The following is an 18702-nucleotide window of genomic DNA, read 5'->3' as shown; positions in this document are numbered from 1 at the left end:
TATAAGTCAATCAGATCACTCGCTCAGTCATGTCCGACCCTCTGCGACTCCATGAATCGCAGCACACCAGGCCTCCCTGTCCATCACCAACTCCCGAAGTTCACTGAGACTCACGTCCATCGAGTCAGTTATGCCATTCAGCCATCTCATCCTCTGTCGTCCCCTTCTCCTCTTGCCCCCAATCCCGCCCAGCATCAGAGTCTTTTCCAGTGAGTCAACTCTTCGCATGAGGTGGCCAAAGTACTGGAGTTTCAGCTTTAGCATCATTCCTTCCAAAGAAATCCCAGGGCTGATCTCCTTCAGAATGGACTGGTTGGATCTCCTTGCAGTCCAAGGGACTGTCAAGAGTCTTCTCCAACATCCCAGTTCAAAAGCATCAGTTCTTCGGCGCTCAGCCTTCTTCACAGTCCAACTCTCACATCCATACAAGACCACAGGAAAAACCATAGCCTTGACTAGACGGACCTTTGTTGGCAAAGTAACGTCTCTGCTTTTGAATATGCTATCTAGATTGGTCATAACTTTCCTTCCACGGAGTAAGCGTCTTTTAATTTCATGGCTGCAATCACCATCTGCAGTGATTTTGGAGCCCAGGAAAATAAAGTCTGACACTGTTTCCACTGTTTCCCCATCTATTTCCCATGAAGTGATGGGAGCAGATGCCATGATCTTCGTTTTCTGAATGATCTTCGTTTTATAAGTCAATAGGACTTCCTTAAAGTCTCTTAAAATTAATGTTTTGCAGTAGGGTAATGTATTTTTTTTTATGCAAATTGTACTTACAAGACATTCTGTTAGGAAATTGCTGTAATGGACATTATAGGAAATGGCGTTTTGCGGCCTCACATCAGTAGCTGTGTGTCCACTTACTGTGGATGCAAGATACTTCTTGTCCTAGTACTTTCGTGGCCCCCTTCCTGACTGCCTGAACCCCTCTTCATCAGCTGGCAGATGTTTGTATATGCCTTAGCGTTTATTTTCTCAGCTAACTGGTACCTAGCCAATTTAGAAAAATTCTAACCTTTAGAAACCAAATGAAGTGATAAACTTAGATAAATTGCATGAACCAACCTGTGAATCTCTAGATTCAGCAGGAGTCAGCTAAATTAATGAGTGTCCTCCTGGCTTTTGTCTGGGTTAATAATAGGAGTACCCTGAATAGGGTTCCTTCAGCTGATCTCTGCCACCCTTATTTTAAGAAGCAGATTTAAAATTGCTGAAGTTGAAACATAATAATATTATCACTGTGACATTTTAATTATCTGTTTGACTTCATAGCAACCGATTATTACAGTTCTATTTGAAAGGATAATTTTTTGTTGTTTTTAAACTCAGGGAGTTTGGAATTAAAAGCAAACAGCTCACGGAAATGATCTTTCCGGACAAATAAGGGATAAATGAAGGTCATGTGACTTGACGCTAGCGCGTCCCCCTTGCTTCTTTCCCAAATACGGTGACTCCTGAACTGATTTTGCTCTACGTGTTGTTTTCAGTGTTCTGAATGAGGGCCACGAGCAAGGTGGTGTTCATGTAGGAAGGCTCCCGGGCTGTGAATCAAGAAACCTTGGTCCAGGTTCGAGGTCAACTAGCTCCCAGCTCTGACCTTCAGTGCATTTGCTCCCTGGCACATCTTTTCAGAGGCACAGGCTGCAGAACCTTCTGGCTGAATGTTGGGCTCCAGAATCCCTTCTGCAGATAGATACAAGTTAACCAGTGACTACACGTGTGCGTGCTAAGTCGCTTCAGTCATGTCCGACTCTGTGCGACCCCAGGGACTGCAGCCCACCAGGCTCTTCTGTCCATGGGCCTCTCCAGACAAGAATACTGGAGTGGGTTGCCATGCCACTCCAGTATTACTGCTGCTGCTGCTGCTAAGTCTCTTCAGTCATGTCCGACTCTGTGCGACCCCATAGACGGCAGCCCACCAGGCTCCCCTGTCCCTGGGATTCTCCAGACAAGAACACTGGACCTGTTAAACTGGTAGACCAGCTGCCAAATCTTTTCAGTTCATAGTAGCTAGCAGTCATTTAATGAACTCAGTTAAACTGTTGAGCCGCACTCCGCACCAGGTGCTTCCTCACCATCCAGAGACCTCCATCACTGTAGCGTGTGGTCTCTGATGAGGTTGGCTTGAGTCTTCAGCAGACGTTGGCTGGGGACCCACCATGTGCCAGCCCCTGGGCTCCTGCGGAAGTGCAGAGACAAACAGCGTGAGCTTTTCCCAGGAGGGGCTTGTGGTTCAGTGCACAGAGTAATGCACTCACTGAAAGAAAAAGAAAGTGTAGTCGCTCAGTCGTGTCTGACTCTGTGTGACCCCGAGGACTGCAGCCCTCCAGGCTCCTCTGTCCATGGAATTCTCTCACTGAGGGTTCTGTGAAGACGCAGAGGCGGTGCCATGATAGTGAATGAACAGCGGGTTGTGGGGGCAGATAGGGGAGCAACACAGCCTGCCCCAGAAGGGCCAGAGGTTAGGAAAGGAACTGCGGCTGCCCTGGGCTGTCAGGGTTGTGCAGGGCTTCGGTGGAGGAGGGAGGCTGAAGCAGTGGGGATGGACCAGTGTAGCTGGTGCTGAGTGCGTGGAGCTACCAGCAGTGTGGAGTCCCCCCTGGGGGCGGTGGGAGCAGGGCAGGGGGAGGGACGCAGAGCCTCGGGGGCCCCGCCGAGATGCTGGATGCCATCCCCGGCAGTGGACAGCCACACAGGCGTCTGAACAGACCATAGACAACACCTTCCAGCTGGACCACCTGAAGCAGAAGGAGGCTAAAGACGCGGAGGCCAGTTGGAGGTGGGTTACGCAGTGAATGATGGTGAGGGCTGGCTGCAGCTGTGGTGAGAGCAGAGGAGGGGAGGATGGTCTTGAGATACACTGAGGATTAGCCAGACTCAGTGGCTGGTTGAACACGCTGGGTTAGAGAGAATGACGTGACCTTCGGTCAGGAGAATGTAAGTGGAAGAAGTTGTTGGAAATGCGACATCACATCTCAGGGACGGACGGGAGCGTCTTTGGTGCAGGGCCGTCGCCTCAGAAGCTCGTCTGCACGGTTCAGGCTCAGTTTTAAAGCATCTCTTTGGTCATAGGTGTTAATCTACGTTCATCTCACTTTTCTTCCAGTTATGTACCTTTACATACTAATGTTGCTAATGTGCCAGTTTATCAGTCCTTGGTGTTCAATTATTTGACTCTTTTTTCGAGTAATTATTTGTTTTCTTCACTACTTGGCTGTTATCCTCACTGGATGTCATTAATGTATCTATTAGCCTTATATTTATTCTTTTGTTTCTGGGGTAATTTTTTGAGTAGATTTAATATCCCCTCCATTTGGTCTTATTTATTCAAAGTTACTTATTGATCAATTCATTATAATGATAAATACTACTCTGTAGCACAGTTGTTCATTTAGTGCTCTCATGTATTTCTTTTTGTCTGCCCATGTTTTAAGGATAAATACGAATATTTTTCCCGTATAATTATCCCTCCCCTGCATCTAATCCCTAGAAGTGGTGATGTGTTGACCAAAAATCACTTACACGGATGCAAGCAGCTCTTAAAATCCTTTTTCCTCTTTATTAAGAAGCAAAATGCTAAATTAAATGAGAAAAGAGTTCCTTACAGCCAAACTGGAGCCAGAAAAAGCCACTGACCCTCTGTCCTGGTCTAACTGTGTCTCGTGCATTGATTCAACAAGTCTTCCTGGCGGCCCCACTGTCCTGTGCGTGAGTTCAGAGCTCTGTGTCCCTCCCTCCCAGACTGAGCAAGCTCGGCCTTCCGTACAGGTGGTCTCTAAGCTGGGGAGACACTGAAGTGGCGATCATGCTTTTAGCGGCAACTTGCCGCTTTAGCACCAGACTTGAACGCCCAAAGGAAGGAAAGCCCCAGTGGGCATATAACTCAGTGAGAGCAGACCTGATCAGAGAGCCTCCTGGCAGGGGCGTCACGCAAGCGCTCTGCCCACGGCGGGCCCCAGAATTCTTCCAGTCAGCCAAGACCAGGCCCCCCATCTGGGGTCAGCATCTCAGAGCCAGAACTGCCCACAGTCCTGAGCAGTGAGGCTCAGACCACTTTAGGGAAGGAAGACCTTACTTCTTGTGCTCTGTCTGGAGCCTGCAAATTAAACTGTCAAAGACTAACAGGAGGGAACATGTACACATTTTATTTCATGTTAATATTTTTATATAACATGAAGGGTGCCTCATAGAAAAGTGACAACCCCAAAAAAGCACTTAGACTTAAGGTTTATATACCATTTTTACAAAGGGCCATAAGTTGTGGAACGGTGACGAGACAAAGGATTTGGGCACCGAAGGACAGGATGTTACTGGGAATTGGCTAGGAAATGCATCGGGGAAACTGACAGGAGACAAGGATTACTTGGGTGTGATTTGTGCAGACCCATCTCAGCCTCAGCTCCCCATGTCTGCTGATAAGAACGTTCTTTCCTTCCTGGTACCAGGAGGACACCTTTCTCATGGGAAGCTTATGCCCCGCTTCTGGCAGAAAGGACAGGACAGAGTGCTTTCCGCATCTATCATTTCTCCTTTGCCTTCAGCTCAAGATAACCCAGTGCCAGGGTGGTGTATCTGTGGGTGGAACGTCCTGCTCCCCATCATCACGACTTGACCTTGGACTTGGCTGTGGGGTCTGTATGGTCGGGACCTTCTGGAAGAAGGGGCGGGGAATGTACTGACAGTCTCCGCTGTAGCTGATGGAACTCGCGCCTCTGAGGTCGGCTGAGGCGCCTCGGAGGCTGCGCTGCTGGAGGGCTGGAGGAGGTACAAGCGCAGCAGGTGTCCTGGGTCCGTGAGCGGCTGTGAGGGGACGGTCTGTAAAGAGCCTGTGAGGAATGAGCAGGACTTGCCCATGGAAACTGTCAGCGCAGCATCCGGGACTCCTCTAGCCCTGACGGGGCTGCCCGGCGAGAAGTTTCGTCTTGGTCAGCATTTCCCAAAATGTAACGGGTGTTAGTGGAGCAGGGAAACTCTGAAGGAGCCCAGGTGCCTCCCTCTGCTTCCTCGTCTCCAGGTCTCTTCTCTGCTTTAACGTGCAGACGCTCCGTGCGGCTTTCCCAGCCACGCAGTGTATGCCGGGAGGCGGACGTCCACGTGTCACATCCGATTCCCACTCACCCGAGGCTCTCGAAAGCACACAGGCAGTGGGAGGGCTCCCCAGATCTGCCGAGTCACCCTCTCTGCCTGCATTGTTGATCATACACGAGACCACCTTACCTCGGGAGGGCTCCCCAGATCTGCCGAGTCACCCTCTGCCTGCATTGTCGATCGTACACGAGACCACCTTACCTCGGGAGGGCTCCCCAGATCTGCTGAGTCACCCTCTCTGCCTGCATCGTCGATCATACACGAGACCACCTTTCTTCTAGGAAGCCTGCATTTTGCAGAAGAATGCAATGGGCAGAGCTTACCCGCTGTGCCTCTGTGTATCCACCATGGGCCCACTGACAATTCTTCCTTTAAGTTTTTTGGTAAATGCAGTTTTTCACACTTGTGTGGCTTTTGATGCAAAGTGGACATTTTGAATATTTCAGTAGGTAAAGAAGCTGGGAGTGAGTCTGCCCCACATTAAAATGACTGCTGCATACCCACTGAGAGTGCGCCCTTTGTTGATTCTGGACGGGGCTGTTGGATCGAGGAATTACAGACAGTGATGAGGCCCAAACCACCTGGCTCTGAGCACTTAAGTGTATTGAAAAGTTGGACTTGGATTTAAGCCAAGTAGTAAAAGCTTCATGCACCTCACAATGAAAGCGTGTTGCAGATTTCTGTTCCTGAGGTTACTGCCGCTGAAATGTAAGTGGCAGGGAGTAAGCCCTTCTGACTTTACCAGTTAGACCCGGTGTCTGCACAGCTGTGGTCCACATCCAGAGAGCGGGGAGCTGGACCTTGGACCTACGCGGTTAGCAGAACCTTGTCAGATGCTGAGGGAGATGCTCTCCGGCACTGCTGTGCACCTCTGTCGCTTCCGTGTCTTCTAACCAAGGATGCTCTTACGTGACTGAGGATCTGCTTACTTGGCCAGGAAGAGGCAGCACCTTTGAGAATGGCCCAGGAGCTCTAAGCAGTGACTGTGCCATGGTTGGTCACAGGGACAGCCTGTGGCCAGGATCCTTCAGCCACACCGTGGCCCAAAGGGAGAGGAGTGTGCCCACAGGTGAAGACTCGCAGGCCAGCTGGGGCAGCGTGAGGAGAGGGGTTTATGCTCATCATCAGGGCTGGGTTTCCAGCTGCACTTTGGGTCTGACCAGTTACGTATACAGGTACAGGCCAGGTGTCATTCCACTGTTACTCAGTCGGTATTAATAGTGAAATGAATAGTAATAACTTGTAAATGAGATGTTTGCTCAGTTTTCTTCAGTCTTCCAGTTTTGTAAATAAAATTAAATCTTAACGCAGAAATACCCAAACACCTACTAGATGATTCACAGAGACGTCATGGAAATAAATTACGTAATGCATGAAAATATTTTGACCTACTTGAAAGAAAGATACAATGGGAGGTCTCCGGCCATGCAAACAGATTCTTTACCATCTGAGCCACCAGGGAAGCCGATTACAGGTTATTTGTACTATAAACGACCGAGCCAGCAAACATCTCAAGGCAGAACAGCACTCAGGTCGGGATAACCATCCCCCTGTGACAATGCAGGGTCTTCCATGCCCACACGGCCAGTGACATCCCGGGAGGCACAGGGGTTAACTGCATCTTTAAATTCATAGAATGTTAGACCAGACAGAATGTTAGAGATGCGTCTCCTCTATGACAGCAAAATTAAAGCTCGCCGAAGGGTGAAAGTGCTTCTGGATTTTGTGAGTAAAGCCGGGGGGATGTGATTTTTGCACCTCTTTGCATAAACTTACATATGGAGGTCAGAGTCCTTCAATGCCTAGTGGGTAAAGTAAAGGTAGCTCATGGCCTCCCTGTGCTGGACTCACTTCTTATTCAGGGATGGAGGGAACCCAGGCCCAGCTGGTCCCTCAAGGTGCTTTCAAACCCAGGATGCTCCTGGGATGCTCACCACGATATTGACCTTCCTTCCCAGCCAAGAATTCTGAGTCCCAAGACCGTCCATATTTACCTCCTGGTTTCTGGTTTTACAGATGATTACTATATCTCTGGAATATTTTTAGGTAGTTTTTATTTTTTCCTTCTGAATAACCCAGCCTGTATTCTGCTACTTCACACATCCTAGGAAGGGGGAGCAAGTACCACTCTGCACTTCTCTGCTCTGTAAATTATCCTTAATGATGTGTTGAGCACAAGCTCGGTGACTTATCTGTGTTCCCTGTCCACTTTTCTTCCTGGCTCACTTATCCTTGCTGGTGAGTAATGGCAGGAGGATAACATAAACAGAAGTCACTTTATTTGGCTTCATTTTAACGCGCTGTTAGAATATTTTAATGACACTTGAGTTTAGACCACGAGGAATTGTTCTATTTCTGTTGTTTACTAGAGGAATTTCTATTGTTCATGCTTTATTTTCTCCCATAAAGTGGAAAATCCAGAAGTAATTGAACATTCTACCATAAATAGTTATTCTTCTTTAAATTTAAATCATTTAAAGGCCCTGTCTTACATTGGCACGGTTCACAGGATAATTTCAAAGTAAAGTTTCAAAAGTTGTATTCTGTAGTTTTCTAACTTTTAGCTCTTATTACACAGTGAAAGCTTGAGTTTGCCTTTTTGGTACAAGGTCAGGTTCATGGTAGATGAGGGCGTCATGGGGGAAGAAGGCAGAAAATCCCATCCCTGCCTGTGGCGCATTGATGTCATGGTGGTGCTTTTAAAGGAAGCGTGGCCAGTTCCATGAAGACATAGTTAGTGCTCGAGTGGGGCCTTGGTTACCTCCACAGGAGTGTTTGCAGGACTCCATGGATGAAGGACAGTTGATCCCTCGCCCCTCTTGGTCCAGGATCAGGTGAGACGGGCACTATGGGTCCGAGCTCTCCGAGTCCAGCTTGCAGGGCACCGCACTTCCTGCACGGCCGTGTCTAAACCCAGAAGCAGGGAGGTGCGCCTCTCTGCCATGGCGCCAGACAGCACTGTAGAGGCGGCCTTTACTCTGATAGATTGGTTTACGTTCTGAAAAATCTTGTTTGCAACAAAATGTCAGTGGCAATGAGGATAGATCCAAGGGGTAACTGGAAGTTTAATTTTGATGAATTGTCAGTTAAAGATCCTGAATGTTTTTAAGCATCAGAAAGCAAGCCTGGATAGAAATGCTCCTAAACTGTTCCTCGAGGGCCTGAGGGGACATCTGCTGCAGGACTAGGGTGCCTTTCTTTCCATTGTTCATTGAGGGCTTTTTGTTTGTTTTGTGTTTGTGTTTTTCTGGGTGCTTCTTGGCATGCCCCTGCGAGGCCTGTGGGATCTTAGTTCCCCTGTATTGAAAGCGTGGAGTCTTAACCACTGGACCACCAGGGAAGTTCCTTTTTTTTTTTTTTAAGAGAATGTTACTTTAAAAAAAAATCTCCATAGAACTGTGCCTAAAATCGGAAGTTATGTAAAAATGGTTTTTAGGTCATAACATTTTGAGGACACTTTTTTTTTTGATGTACATAGTTTTCATATTTAATATTTAATGCTTATTATAAGCCATAAATTTACCGTAATTTCTTTGATTGTTTATTATTGGATATTTAGATCAGGGTTTGAATTCCACAAAGGGGACTAAGTAGGAGGTTGGCCGGAGTCCTCAGAACTGGGCTTTCAGAAGTCTGTGACCATGGGGGAAGGAATTCCCAGCACCGTCTCTTTTGTGCCCTAGGTCTTCCTCTCTCTCTGCCCTTCTGCCCACTCACCTGTAAGAACTGCAGCCGTGGGTTTACTAACACATCTCTCTTTTCCATAGCCACACCTGGGCACCTGAACTCAGCTGGAGAAAAGTCACCCGCTTTGGCAGACTGGCCCACTGCACTGGCTGCTGCCCAGCTCCACTGGCCTTCTCGTTGGACAGCGACTGCTGGAAGCCTGTCCCGGCTCTCCTTTTCTGAAATAATTGTTTTAAACCCCTCTGCTCAAGCTTCCAATCCTCCTCACTCTTTTTTTCCTTATAATTTTGCTTTCTGATGTATACTTCAGAAGTCATAACAGAAAAGAACAAACTCAATTGTCTTAGCTAATTTCACTGGGGTTTTTTTTTCACTTTTCATTGATTCGGCACATTTTAAAATAATTTGTCTCGTTTTCCTATGGGATATTACTGCCTCTCTAAAATGTTAGGAAATATTTCTAATTTATTGAACTCTGCTTTTACTTTATTAATAATCAAGCTGGGTAAGCCATTAATTGTCATCTGAGTATGGCTTTGACTACATTCCAAAGATTCTGTGCATTGACTTTTTCATTATTTTAAAAATATTTTCTTACTATGTGGCAAATTTTGTTCCCTTCTCCCAGTTGTTACTCACAAGCGTGTTTCCGAAAATCCGGGATGTCTCTTCCTGCGAGTACTGCACCGTCATCACGGAGCACACGCCGACGCGTTCTTGCTGAAGTTACTGACGGCTCTAACTGCTCGCTCCAGTGGGGCTCTTCCCAGGCTTCGTCTTGTCTTTTCTAGGACAAGTGGTGTTCCTGTGTCCTCCCTGCTTATTAAACTGGGCCTCCTTGTCTCCGTCTTTCCTGCCTCGGCACCTTGCTTGTTTTTAAATATTGGCATTTCTCCCGGGCTGTGTCCCAGGCAGGCTGCTCTTCCGGTTCTGCAGCTGTCCCCAGAGCAGACTTAACTACCCTACCGTCTTGCCTCATTCTTCTTTGTCAAGGATTTTCAGGTTTATTACCAGCTTGGACCTTCTCATCGGAGATCCAAAACCACGTTTCTGGTAGCCTGCTGGACATAACTGCCTTGTTGTCCCTGCATTGCCTTTAAAAAAATCCTTGTAGAACCTTTTGTTGTTATCTGTTAATACTAAGCACTCCTGGCTATATGTGTTTGTCTAAGTATATTCCCTTCCCCAATCTCTTCTCTCACAGGTTGAACCTTCTCTGATTTTTCTTTATTATGGTAAATTACCAGCACTTTAAATTATTAATAAATAATAATTATTATAATAATTGAGAGAGCAGGGCTTCCCTGGTGGCTTAGTGATAAAGAATCCACTTGCCAACGCAGGAGACAAGGTTCCGTCCCTGATCCAGGAAGATCCCACGTGTCACAGGGCACCTAAGCCCATGCACCACAGCTGCTGAGCCTGCCCTAGAGCCTCCTTTCTGCGACAGAAGCCACTGCGGCGAGAGACCCACGCAGCGCAGCTCGGCAGTAGCCCTGCTTGCTGCAACCAGAGAACAGCTCACACAGGAACAAAAACCCAACACAGCCAAAAATAAATTTTTAAAAATTTTAAAAGTTTAGAAAGCATAAACTCCAGTCATCAGAAGTAATTTGAAACATGCTATCTTTTTGTATTTTTTTCTGTATTTAACGTAATTGAGATCATCCTGAATATAGACTTAATATCTTTCATTTCAGAAAACTTAACATCAAAGGGTAAAGTTAGATTCCATATTCAACAGCTTCCACCAAAATTAATTCCAAAAAGATCAAAGAGTTAAACATAAAAAGATGGACCAAAAAAGTTCTCAGGAATACATGGGTGCGTATTTGTTGCGATCTCACAGTAGAGAAGACTTGTACCTATGATGTATAATCAGAAGTCATAATATAAAAAGTGATACACTTGACGGAACGGAACACTTGTACACGACAAAGCACACAAACATAAAGTCAGATGGCAGTCCAGGGAGAACTTACGACTCATCCGAAAGGGGTAGTTTCCTTAGTACCATCTTACAAATCAATCAGAAAGATCACTCGGTTAAGAAAAGGCAGAGAGCATTAACAGAGACACGAATGGCTTTAAGCTTGTGAAAAACTGGTCGGCAGTACTCATAACAAGCAACATGTAATGTAAAGGGAAATGAGAGGCCGTCTTTCACCCGTTAGGTCCGCAGGGGTCAGAGGGTTTGACCGCGCGCGTTGGCAGTGGTGCTGGAAACAAGCAGTGTACTTGTTGCTGGGGGAGCATGGGCTCGTCCCTCTGCAGAGAGAACTTGGGCGATATTTTGTTAAAACCACAGATGCACCTGTCCTTTCCTTACCACCTCCATGTCTGTGAGTTGACCACACACGCACGTGATGCTTCAGGAAACAAGGATGTTGGCTGTCACAGCAAGATGGGAAACGATCGAAGTGAGAGGCGCTCAGCCGTGTCCGACTCTGTGCCTCCGTGGACTATACAGGCCAGAGTACTTGAGCGGGTAGCCTTTCCCTCCTCCAGGGATCTTCCCAATCCAGGGATCGAACCCAAGTCTCCCGCATTGCAGGTGGATTCTTTACCAGCTGAGCCACCAGGGAAGTAAGGGGCCCACTAATGGTGGGTCTCTGTGCTGTGGGTCAGCTCGTTTGTACTGATAGGAAATGATGTATTGTGGTTCAGGAAGTAGAGGTACACAGTGTGTTTAGAGCTCCACTGTTGTGAAGAGGAACATACATGTGGAGGGTGGACTGTGAACCCGGTGTCTTCCGGGGGCTTCACAGGAACCTGCAACTAACGAGCAGAGTGTCGGGGCCGGGAAGCTGAATACTCTCCTCACACCTTGCTAGGCCTTGGACTTTGGTACCTGTGACTTTAAGGGTTTGGAAACATCTCTTTTGGAGAAGGCAATGGCAGCCCACTCCAGTGCTCTGATCTGGAAAATCCCATGGACGGAGGAGCCTGGTGGGCTGCAGTCCATGGAGTCCCAAAGAGTCGGACACGACTGAGCGACTTCACTTTCACTTTTCACTTTCATGCATTGGAGGAGGAAATGGCAACCCACTCCAGCGTTCTTGCCTGGAGAATCCCAGGGACGGGGGAGCCTGGTGGGCTGCCGTCTATGGGGTGGCACAGAGTCGGACACGACTGAAGCGACTTAGCAGCAGCAGCAGTAGCAAGCATCTCTTTTAAAAGCTTCATGATGTCATAATTTGTGTAGCCACTTTGTTGTTGAACATTTATGGTTGTTTCTATTTTTAATGTTTATAAACAGTTCTGTAGTGAATATCTTTCTATATACAGCTTTGTTATTTCTACAGGCTGTTTCTACAGGATCACTAAGAGTAGAATTAGTGGATAAAGGATTATGAACGTTATTATAGATTATGATGCCCTTTTCCCCACAGGACGTGTAGTTCATATCCCACCATCAAGCTGTACATGCCCTTTAAAAAAAAAATCTGCTAATTTGATGGACAGGAGATTCTGCCCTGTTTAAATGTACGCTTCTTTGATTATAGCTGAGGCTGAGGATCCATATATTTATCTCATGCTTCTCAGTTTAGTCACTCTAGGCTCCCTTGTGAATTATTGGTGCATACCTCTCACTCATTGACTGCGGTCCTTCTCTCCTGTTTGATTTACATGTGCTCAGGATGTTAATCTTTTGTCTTATTTGTTACTAACTTGGTTACGTCTTTAAGGACATGGAAGAGTTAGCCAAGAAATCAGGCTGAGAAGGACACTCCCCCTGTGGAGAAAGAGCAGGCCGGCCGTCAGGAAACTCCGGGTCTTCCCTTGTAGCGGGAGTCGGTGGCTCCTCCTGGACATGGTGCTTGGCCGGGTGGGATTGAGGAACAGGGGTGCCCGGTCCTCACTAATGCATTTGACCCTTATGGTAACAATAAACCAGCAGGGGAAGCATGTCATGGGTTTACTTGCAGCTTCCCCCCAAGACTGAGAGCCTTTGGTCTCCAGGGTGGCTTTTCTGACGGTAACTTTACCTCCTCACTCCATATCCTCCTCACTGGTCAGTGTCCTCCTCCTTAAATAATGAAGCTGTTGTTCCACATACGCTTACTGCTTATGTCAGTAGCTCTTTCCTTCATAACGCCCTCAGCCACTCTTCCTAAGGCTTGCTTGGCAGCTGAACTATTTGTAGCAAGACTTGAAGTACCGTCAGGAGACGAGATGATCTTTCTGCTCTTCGTGAGGCCAGTCAGTTTTTGTTCTTTTAAATGCCTTGGCGAATGGATAGCAACTTGGCTTATAGCAGGTACAGTTGAAAATCACAGATTCTGTTCAGCTGTTTCCAGAACCTAGTTCTACCACTTACTGGGCATTTGATCTTGGCCATTTTTATTATTATTACCTCTGAGTTGTAGTTTGTGCGTATTAAATCGGATAATGTGTATCCCATTCTGAGCACAGTCTCCTGTGCCTGGTTCCCGGGCCACACATCCTAGATTCGTAGATGTTATTTCTTGTCCCTTTGGACCCTCAGTACAGTTCGGCAAATGACTGGAAAACAGCTGTTTTCTTTGCAGATTTCTGAAAATAAAAATCTGAGGTTGTACTTACCTATGTTGCATTCATTATTACCAGCTTAGCGTTCTTTTTTTATCCTTTCTGGAAGTATTTTTCCTCTGACCTTGGAGTTCAGGGTTTTATAAGTAAATATCTTGGCATAGTTGTCTGGTTATTAAACCTCCATGAACCCTCTTACTTCATTGTTCTCACTTCTGAGACGCTTTCTTCCATTCCAACTTAAACTGCCTGCTCAGCCCGTTTGTCCACGCTCTCGCCATGGACGCTCAGGCCTCTTGGTGCCATCTCCACTCTCAGCTGTGGCGGGGTCCCAGTGTGGACCACGCGTGTCGCGGTCCACAGGAGGAGGCAACAGCCTGAGGGTGGGGCAAGGCTGGAGAGCTGACCCTGGGGCGGCGACCGCACCCGTCGCCATCTCGGTGCCCCTGTGCCCGCTCGTACAGCGCCCAGCCGCACCGCAGTCCTTGCTTGTCTCTGCACGTTGAGGGCCAGTTGTCTGTGTCAATGGAGGGAAGCCGGACGCCAACAGCTCTGAGGAGCCCATAACGTGAGGAGCGTTTTCTGGAGTTCCGTGTGACTTGTCCAGAGTCAGTTCACCTCCCTAAATCTGCTTGCTCAATCATCCCAGCATAGGAATGGATGGGCCTGTGCCCAGAGCAGCGAGCAAAGGTGATTCTCCCCAGGGGCCCAGCAGACAGCTGATTCCTAGGGAAACTCTTGTGAATTCATTTAAAAGCATTGTTTCAGACACACTGACAGATTTTCCTCTTTTTCCCTGAATTCATTTAGAACTTACGCCATCCGGAGGATAAGAGACGCCTTCAGAGAAAACAAGAATGTGAAGGATCCCGTAGAAATTCAAGCCCTAGTGAATAAAGCCAAAAGAGACCTGGGCATAATCCGTCGGCAGGTAAGATGGCCAAGAGCCTTGAGCTTTCACATGTCTCCCGTGATTGGATGTCACAGCTTTGGTGTTTGTGAGTCACACCCGGGATCACGAGACTCTCTTCCTCTTGCTCATGTGGACAGAGACGAGCTGTCCTGTCACTGAATCAAGGGGTGTGCGAAGGAAGTGCCAGCTCTCCGAATTCCCAGAGCACATGGCCTCTGGGGAAGCTGGGTTCCCACACTTTACTAAACAATGGTGCTTTAACTATGGGAGAATTTTTTAAAATTTCATCTCTTTGTTAGATGCATTACACATTGAAACCCGGACGTATGTCAGAGTATAAATATATTCTACTTTTCCTAGTGTTTTAAGATCATAACTCAGGACCATGCTGCCTTTTTCCTGAGGACAGCATTATTGCGATGAAGCTGAGTTTTGTTGCCACGTGGCAGCATGTCTGCAGGTGTGAAACATAGCTGCGGGCGCCGACCCCCAAGGACCAGGCGAGGGTTTTGTTTCCTCTTGCAGGAGAGCCGGCGGTCGCCTTGGCCTCTCACTCTGCTCTTCCTTGCGAGGTGGACGGGGCCGCAGCCGGGCCTCCGGGTGCAGTGACGTGTCCTTGTCTCTGCAGAATCGATCAGAGCGCCAGAGGCGGAGCGGCCTGCTGTTCGCTGGTTTTCCCACCCTCTGAAAAGCCTTCCTTTCCGCTGTTTTTCTCTAATTCAGCACGAGTTCCACCGTAAGGTCCATTTCTGCTTCCGTTTGCTTTCCGCTCTTCCTCGCAGTGAGTTTGTTTAGCTGTGGAAGGACACCCTTACATTTTCCTGAGACCCGTGAGTGTGTTAGAAGGGGCTCCTTTCTCATCATCAGGAAATCCCACCCTGGCTGACGTTATGTCGTATCATGACTTGTGACATGTGTATCAGGATATATATTTACATCTCTGACTCTTCTTCATGCTTGACTCTACACCATTCATAAAGCAAACAGTATTAAGGGCTGGTGTTCATCTTATGTCAAAGTTAATAGTCTCGTTATGTTGCCTGCATCATAGAACAATCCCTTCTATAATAACCTTTCTTTCAGATTCTGATAGCTCTCTTTGAGTTCTGCAGTAATCTAGGAGTAGAATAACTCGGCCATTTTAAAGAAATGATCTTTGACTATAAAGGCATGAAGAGATAATAGGATCGTCAGAAAAAGAAGCTGGTCTGCAGATTTCCAAGGATGCAGATAGTGGCAGAGAAGTGAGTTGCCCTTTTGAAAACTCTAGGATGGCCTTCCCGAGGCATCAGTGGGGGAGTTTTATGGGATCCTTTAGCACCAGAACTTGGAAAAACAAGCAGCCTGCATCCTTATTTTGCAGAAATTCAGGAAGGTGCAGTTTTTGGCGTTTTCCCACACAGAGGTTGGCAGGCGCCTCCAAAACAGACTGGTTTTCTCTTTTACTGTAAAGTTGCTCAGAGTAGGAACTGCTGAGAAAAGGGGCCTGTACATAATCTTGCCACCATTTCTTCTGTTATATAATTGTCTGTGTCACTTCTCAGTTTGAAATGCTTTATTTAAAAAAAAATGGATAGACTGGCTCTCACCAGACATGCCCAGTGAATCCGCACAAACCAGTTTCAAACCCTAGGGCCACGGGCTGGGCGGTCCCCAGGACAGTTGCCAGGGGCGCCGTTCTTAATGCGGGGCGGGCAGGGGGCGTGCAGCCGCTTCCGGGCACAGGGCTTCTGTGTTAACCTGCAGAGCAGCAGGGGCCTCCCTGTCGCATCAAGACTGTGCCGAGTCCCAGCGTCACGCTGACCGGAGTTACCTTACGAGCTGCCAGCGTCTCCCTGAGCCGCCTGGCGCTGAGCCGGCCAGGCTGGCCTTGGCCTTGAGGCCGTCGAGAAAGTGGCATCTGTGTATCTCCACCTGGCCCACCTCCCTCCCTTCCCCAGGCGCTCTGTTCTCCACAGGCCGCCGGGTGAGCCTCTGAAAGGGAAGTCAGAGCAGGTGACACGCCTACCCGAGACCCTCCAGGGGTCGTCTGCCCCACCCGCAGCATCCGGGTGACGCCCTTGCTGCCCCTGCCGCCACCCCCTCCCCCAACCTGACCCTCTTGGAGCCCCGGTCCCCCTCGCGTGGAGCGGGCTCCCCAGGCCTTCCCGGAGCTGGGCTCCCCTTGCCACGCTGGGCTTCACTCCGATGGCTTGAGTCACAGGGAGTCAGTCAGTCGGTGATACCAGGCGACGCCCTCAGGCAGCCACGGTGCTCAGTCAGGAGGGCCAGCCCGGCTCCTCGCTGTTTGGGGACTGAATGAATCCACAACGTTTGTCGCCTGAGGCCGTGGCCCTCAGTCCAGGGCGTGTGCCACCAGAAGCGTGCTATCACCCTGGCTGCCCCAAACCCGCGTGGGCCGTCAGATGGTCCGCGGGAGAAGGGAGGGGACCCGGTGACCTGAGGCATCCCCCCCAGAGCCGCAGCGACCCCCCCGTCACGTGCGCCTCCACGGGGCGCTCCACTAGGACGGAGACCGGCCGCCAGGCGCGCACCTCGGTGGGGCGGCTCTCAGACCGGGATGGCCTCCCGACGCGGCCCGCCTCCTGCCCCCGTCCTCGCAGAGGGTCTCAGCTCTGACGCTGATGACACCCCTGTCACACGGTGAGATTCTACAGTTTTGACAGAAGTCTCCGAGGAAAGATTTCTTGTCTAGGCACAGAGAATCCGAGGTGCGAGAAGGCGGGATGCCCTGTCTCGGGGCGCCTGGCCAGACACGCACTCAGGCCTCCGTTCCTGAGGGCAGACTCAGAAGGTCCAGGACGTGAGCTCCTGCTTCAGGAGGAATGGAAGGATCTAGATACTTTCAAGTCCTCTCCCAGTGTTGTTCCCCAGACATTTAAGGACCGTGTCGTCCTAGCCCATCCTGCCCTCAGAGGTCATCTTTCCTTCGTGTGCCGAGATGTTTAGTCTTCACGTGGCCACCCCAGGGATTCCAGCAGCATCAGCAGCTCACACCAGCCTTCCCCACGGCCCCTAGGGGTGACTCTCTTTCCCCACGGCCCCTACGGGTGACTCTCTTTCCCCACAGCTCCTAGGGGTGACTCTCCTTCCCCACAGCCCCGAGGCGTGACTCTTCTTCCCCACAGCTCCTGGGGTGACTCTCCTTCCCCACAGCCCCGAGGCGTGACTCTTCTTCCCCACAGCTCCTGGGGTGACTCTCCTTCCCCACAGCCCCTAGGCGTGACTCTTACCGCAGGAGGCACGTGCAGGGCAGAGTTCCTCTGCACAAGCAGCTCAGGCTCCTTTGCCTCACTGTCCGTAACTGTGGCCCACGGACTGGAAGCCGGCCGGCCGCCGCTTATTCTTTGTTGTGGACACGCTGTTGTGGACCACCTCTCCCCCTAACCCCAGGCCTCTCTCTCTCCACCACCTATCCCCTAACCCCAGGCCCCTCTCTATCCACCACCTCTCCCCTAACCCCAGGCCCCTCTCTCTCTCCAGCTGCCTGTGTCCTCTCACATCCTGTACAGCACAGACATTTGCCCACTTTTCTATAAACTCTGTTTCCAGATAAAATGGTTTCATAAATACAGCTTAAGCCTGGCAGCTTGTGTGAGTTCTTCCTCTGCTGAAAGCAGGTCCCGGACTAGCCCCTGCTAAACCTGGCTTCCCTGTCCGCTTCTCAGGTGAGGTCAGAAAAGCGGGAGAGGCCCTTCGCGTGGGTGCCCGCGGCGCCAGGATGGTGCGCGGAAGCCAGCCGAGTGAGGGGCCCGGGCACGCGGCTCTCACCGTCTGGGCCGTGGAGAAGTCACGGGGACGTTCTGCCCGAGACGTCAGCAGAGATCTGGGTGGTTCACGCCAGACAGAGAAGCAAGAGTGTCAACCAGACTCTGCTTTCATCTTTGTTCTTTTCTCCGTTTTGCTGTTCTGTTTATTCCTTCTGATCCCTCTGTGTAAGTCGTTCATTAGACTGTCATCACCCCCAAGTTAGAGCTCCGTGCTCTAAGGATTGTAAGCCCCTAGGATATGCCGCACCCTTAGGACTGTAAGCAGCAGTAACCAGCCTTCTTTTGTAAGGCTGTTTGCTGTACTCCGTAGCCTGCAGGGAGGGTGGTGCCCAGACTGGGTAGCTCACAGAGATTGTGAGAAATCTCAGAGAAAGCATTTCCCCAGCTTTCTGAAGCAGAGTTGTGTCCCTGGCCTGATAGCCCTCGCCTGTGGGAGAAGCGGCAGCAGGAGCCCCTCCCACAGCGCTGGCTGAGCAGGCCCCGTGCCCGCGTTCCTGTACTCGGCCGCGATTTCCTTGAGTGTGAGAGTCACGATTATGGCTTCAGGAGAATCCAGCTGAATCTTCAGTGTGTATCACCTTTTTGTTCAAACATGGTGAAAACTAAAATGTCTGTGCCAAGGTTGGGGGTGCGTTCAGCTGTGTGCTGCTCTCAGCGTTCACCAGCGTGTGCCCTGGGACAGCGCCCCTTCGGCTCTGCTGGGCTCCGAGCCGAGCGGGCTGACAG

General features: G+C 49.5%; 1 protein-coding gene across 8 annotated transcripts in view; it reads left to right on the top strand.

The window, feature by feature from the left end:
* Nucleotides 1–18702, top strand: part of LYRM4 (LYR motif containing 4) — an 88949-nt gene that overhangs the window by 9926 nt on the left and 60321 nt on the right. For 7 of the 8 annotated variants that reach the window (XM_055570519.1, XM_055570520.1, XM_055570523.1 and 4 more), the window contains exon 2: nucleotides 14104–14224. In XM_055570519.1, the coding sequence (XP_055426494.1) occupies nucleotides 14104–14224 (121 nt within the window). Of the gene's footprint in view, nucleotides 1–9409; nucleotides 9621–14103; nucleotides 14225–18702 lie in introns of those variants that run through there. The other variant, XM_055570524.1, reaches the window with a different exon arrangement.

Source organism: Bubalus kerabau, chromosome 3 (genome assembly GCF_029407905.1).
Source record: "Bubalus kerabau isolate K-KA32 ecotype Philippines breed swamp buffalo chromosome 3, PCC_UOA_SB_1v2, whole genome shotgun sequence".
Lineage (NCBI taxonomy): Eukaryota > Metazoa > Chordata > Mammalia > Artiodactyla > Bovidae > Bubalus > Bubalus kerabau.
Note: the sequence above shows the minus strand (reverse complement) of the source record. Positions and strands in the feature narration are given on the sequence as shown.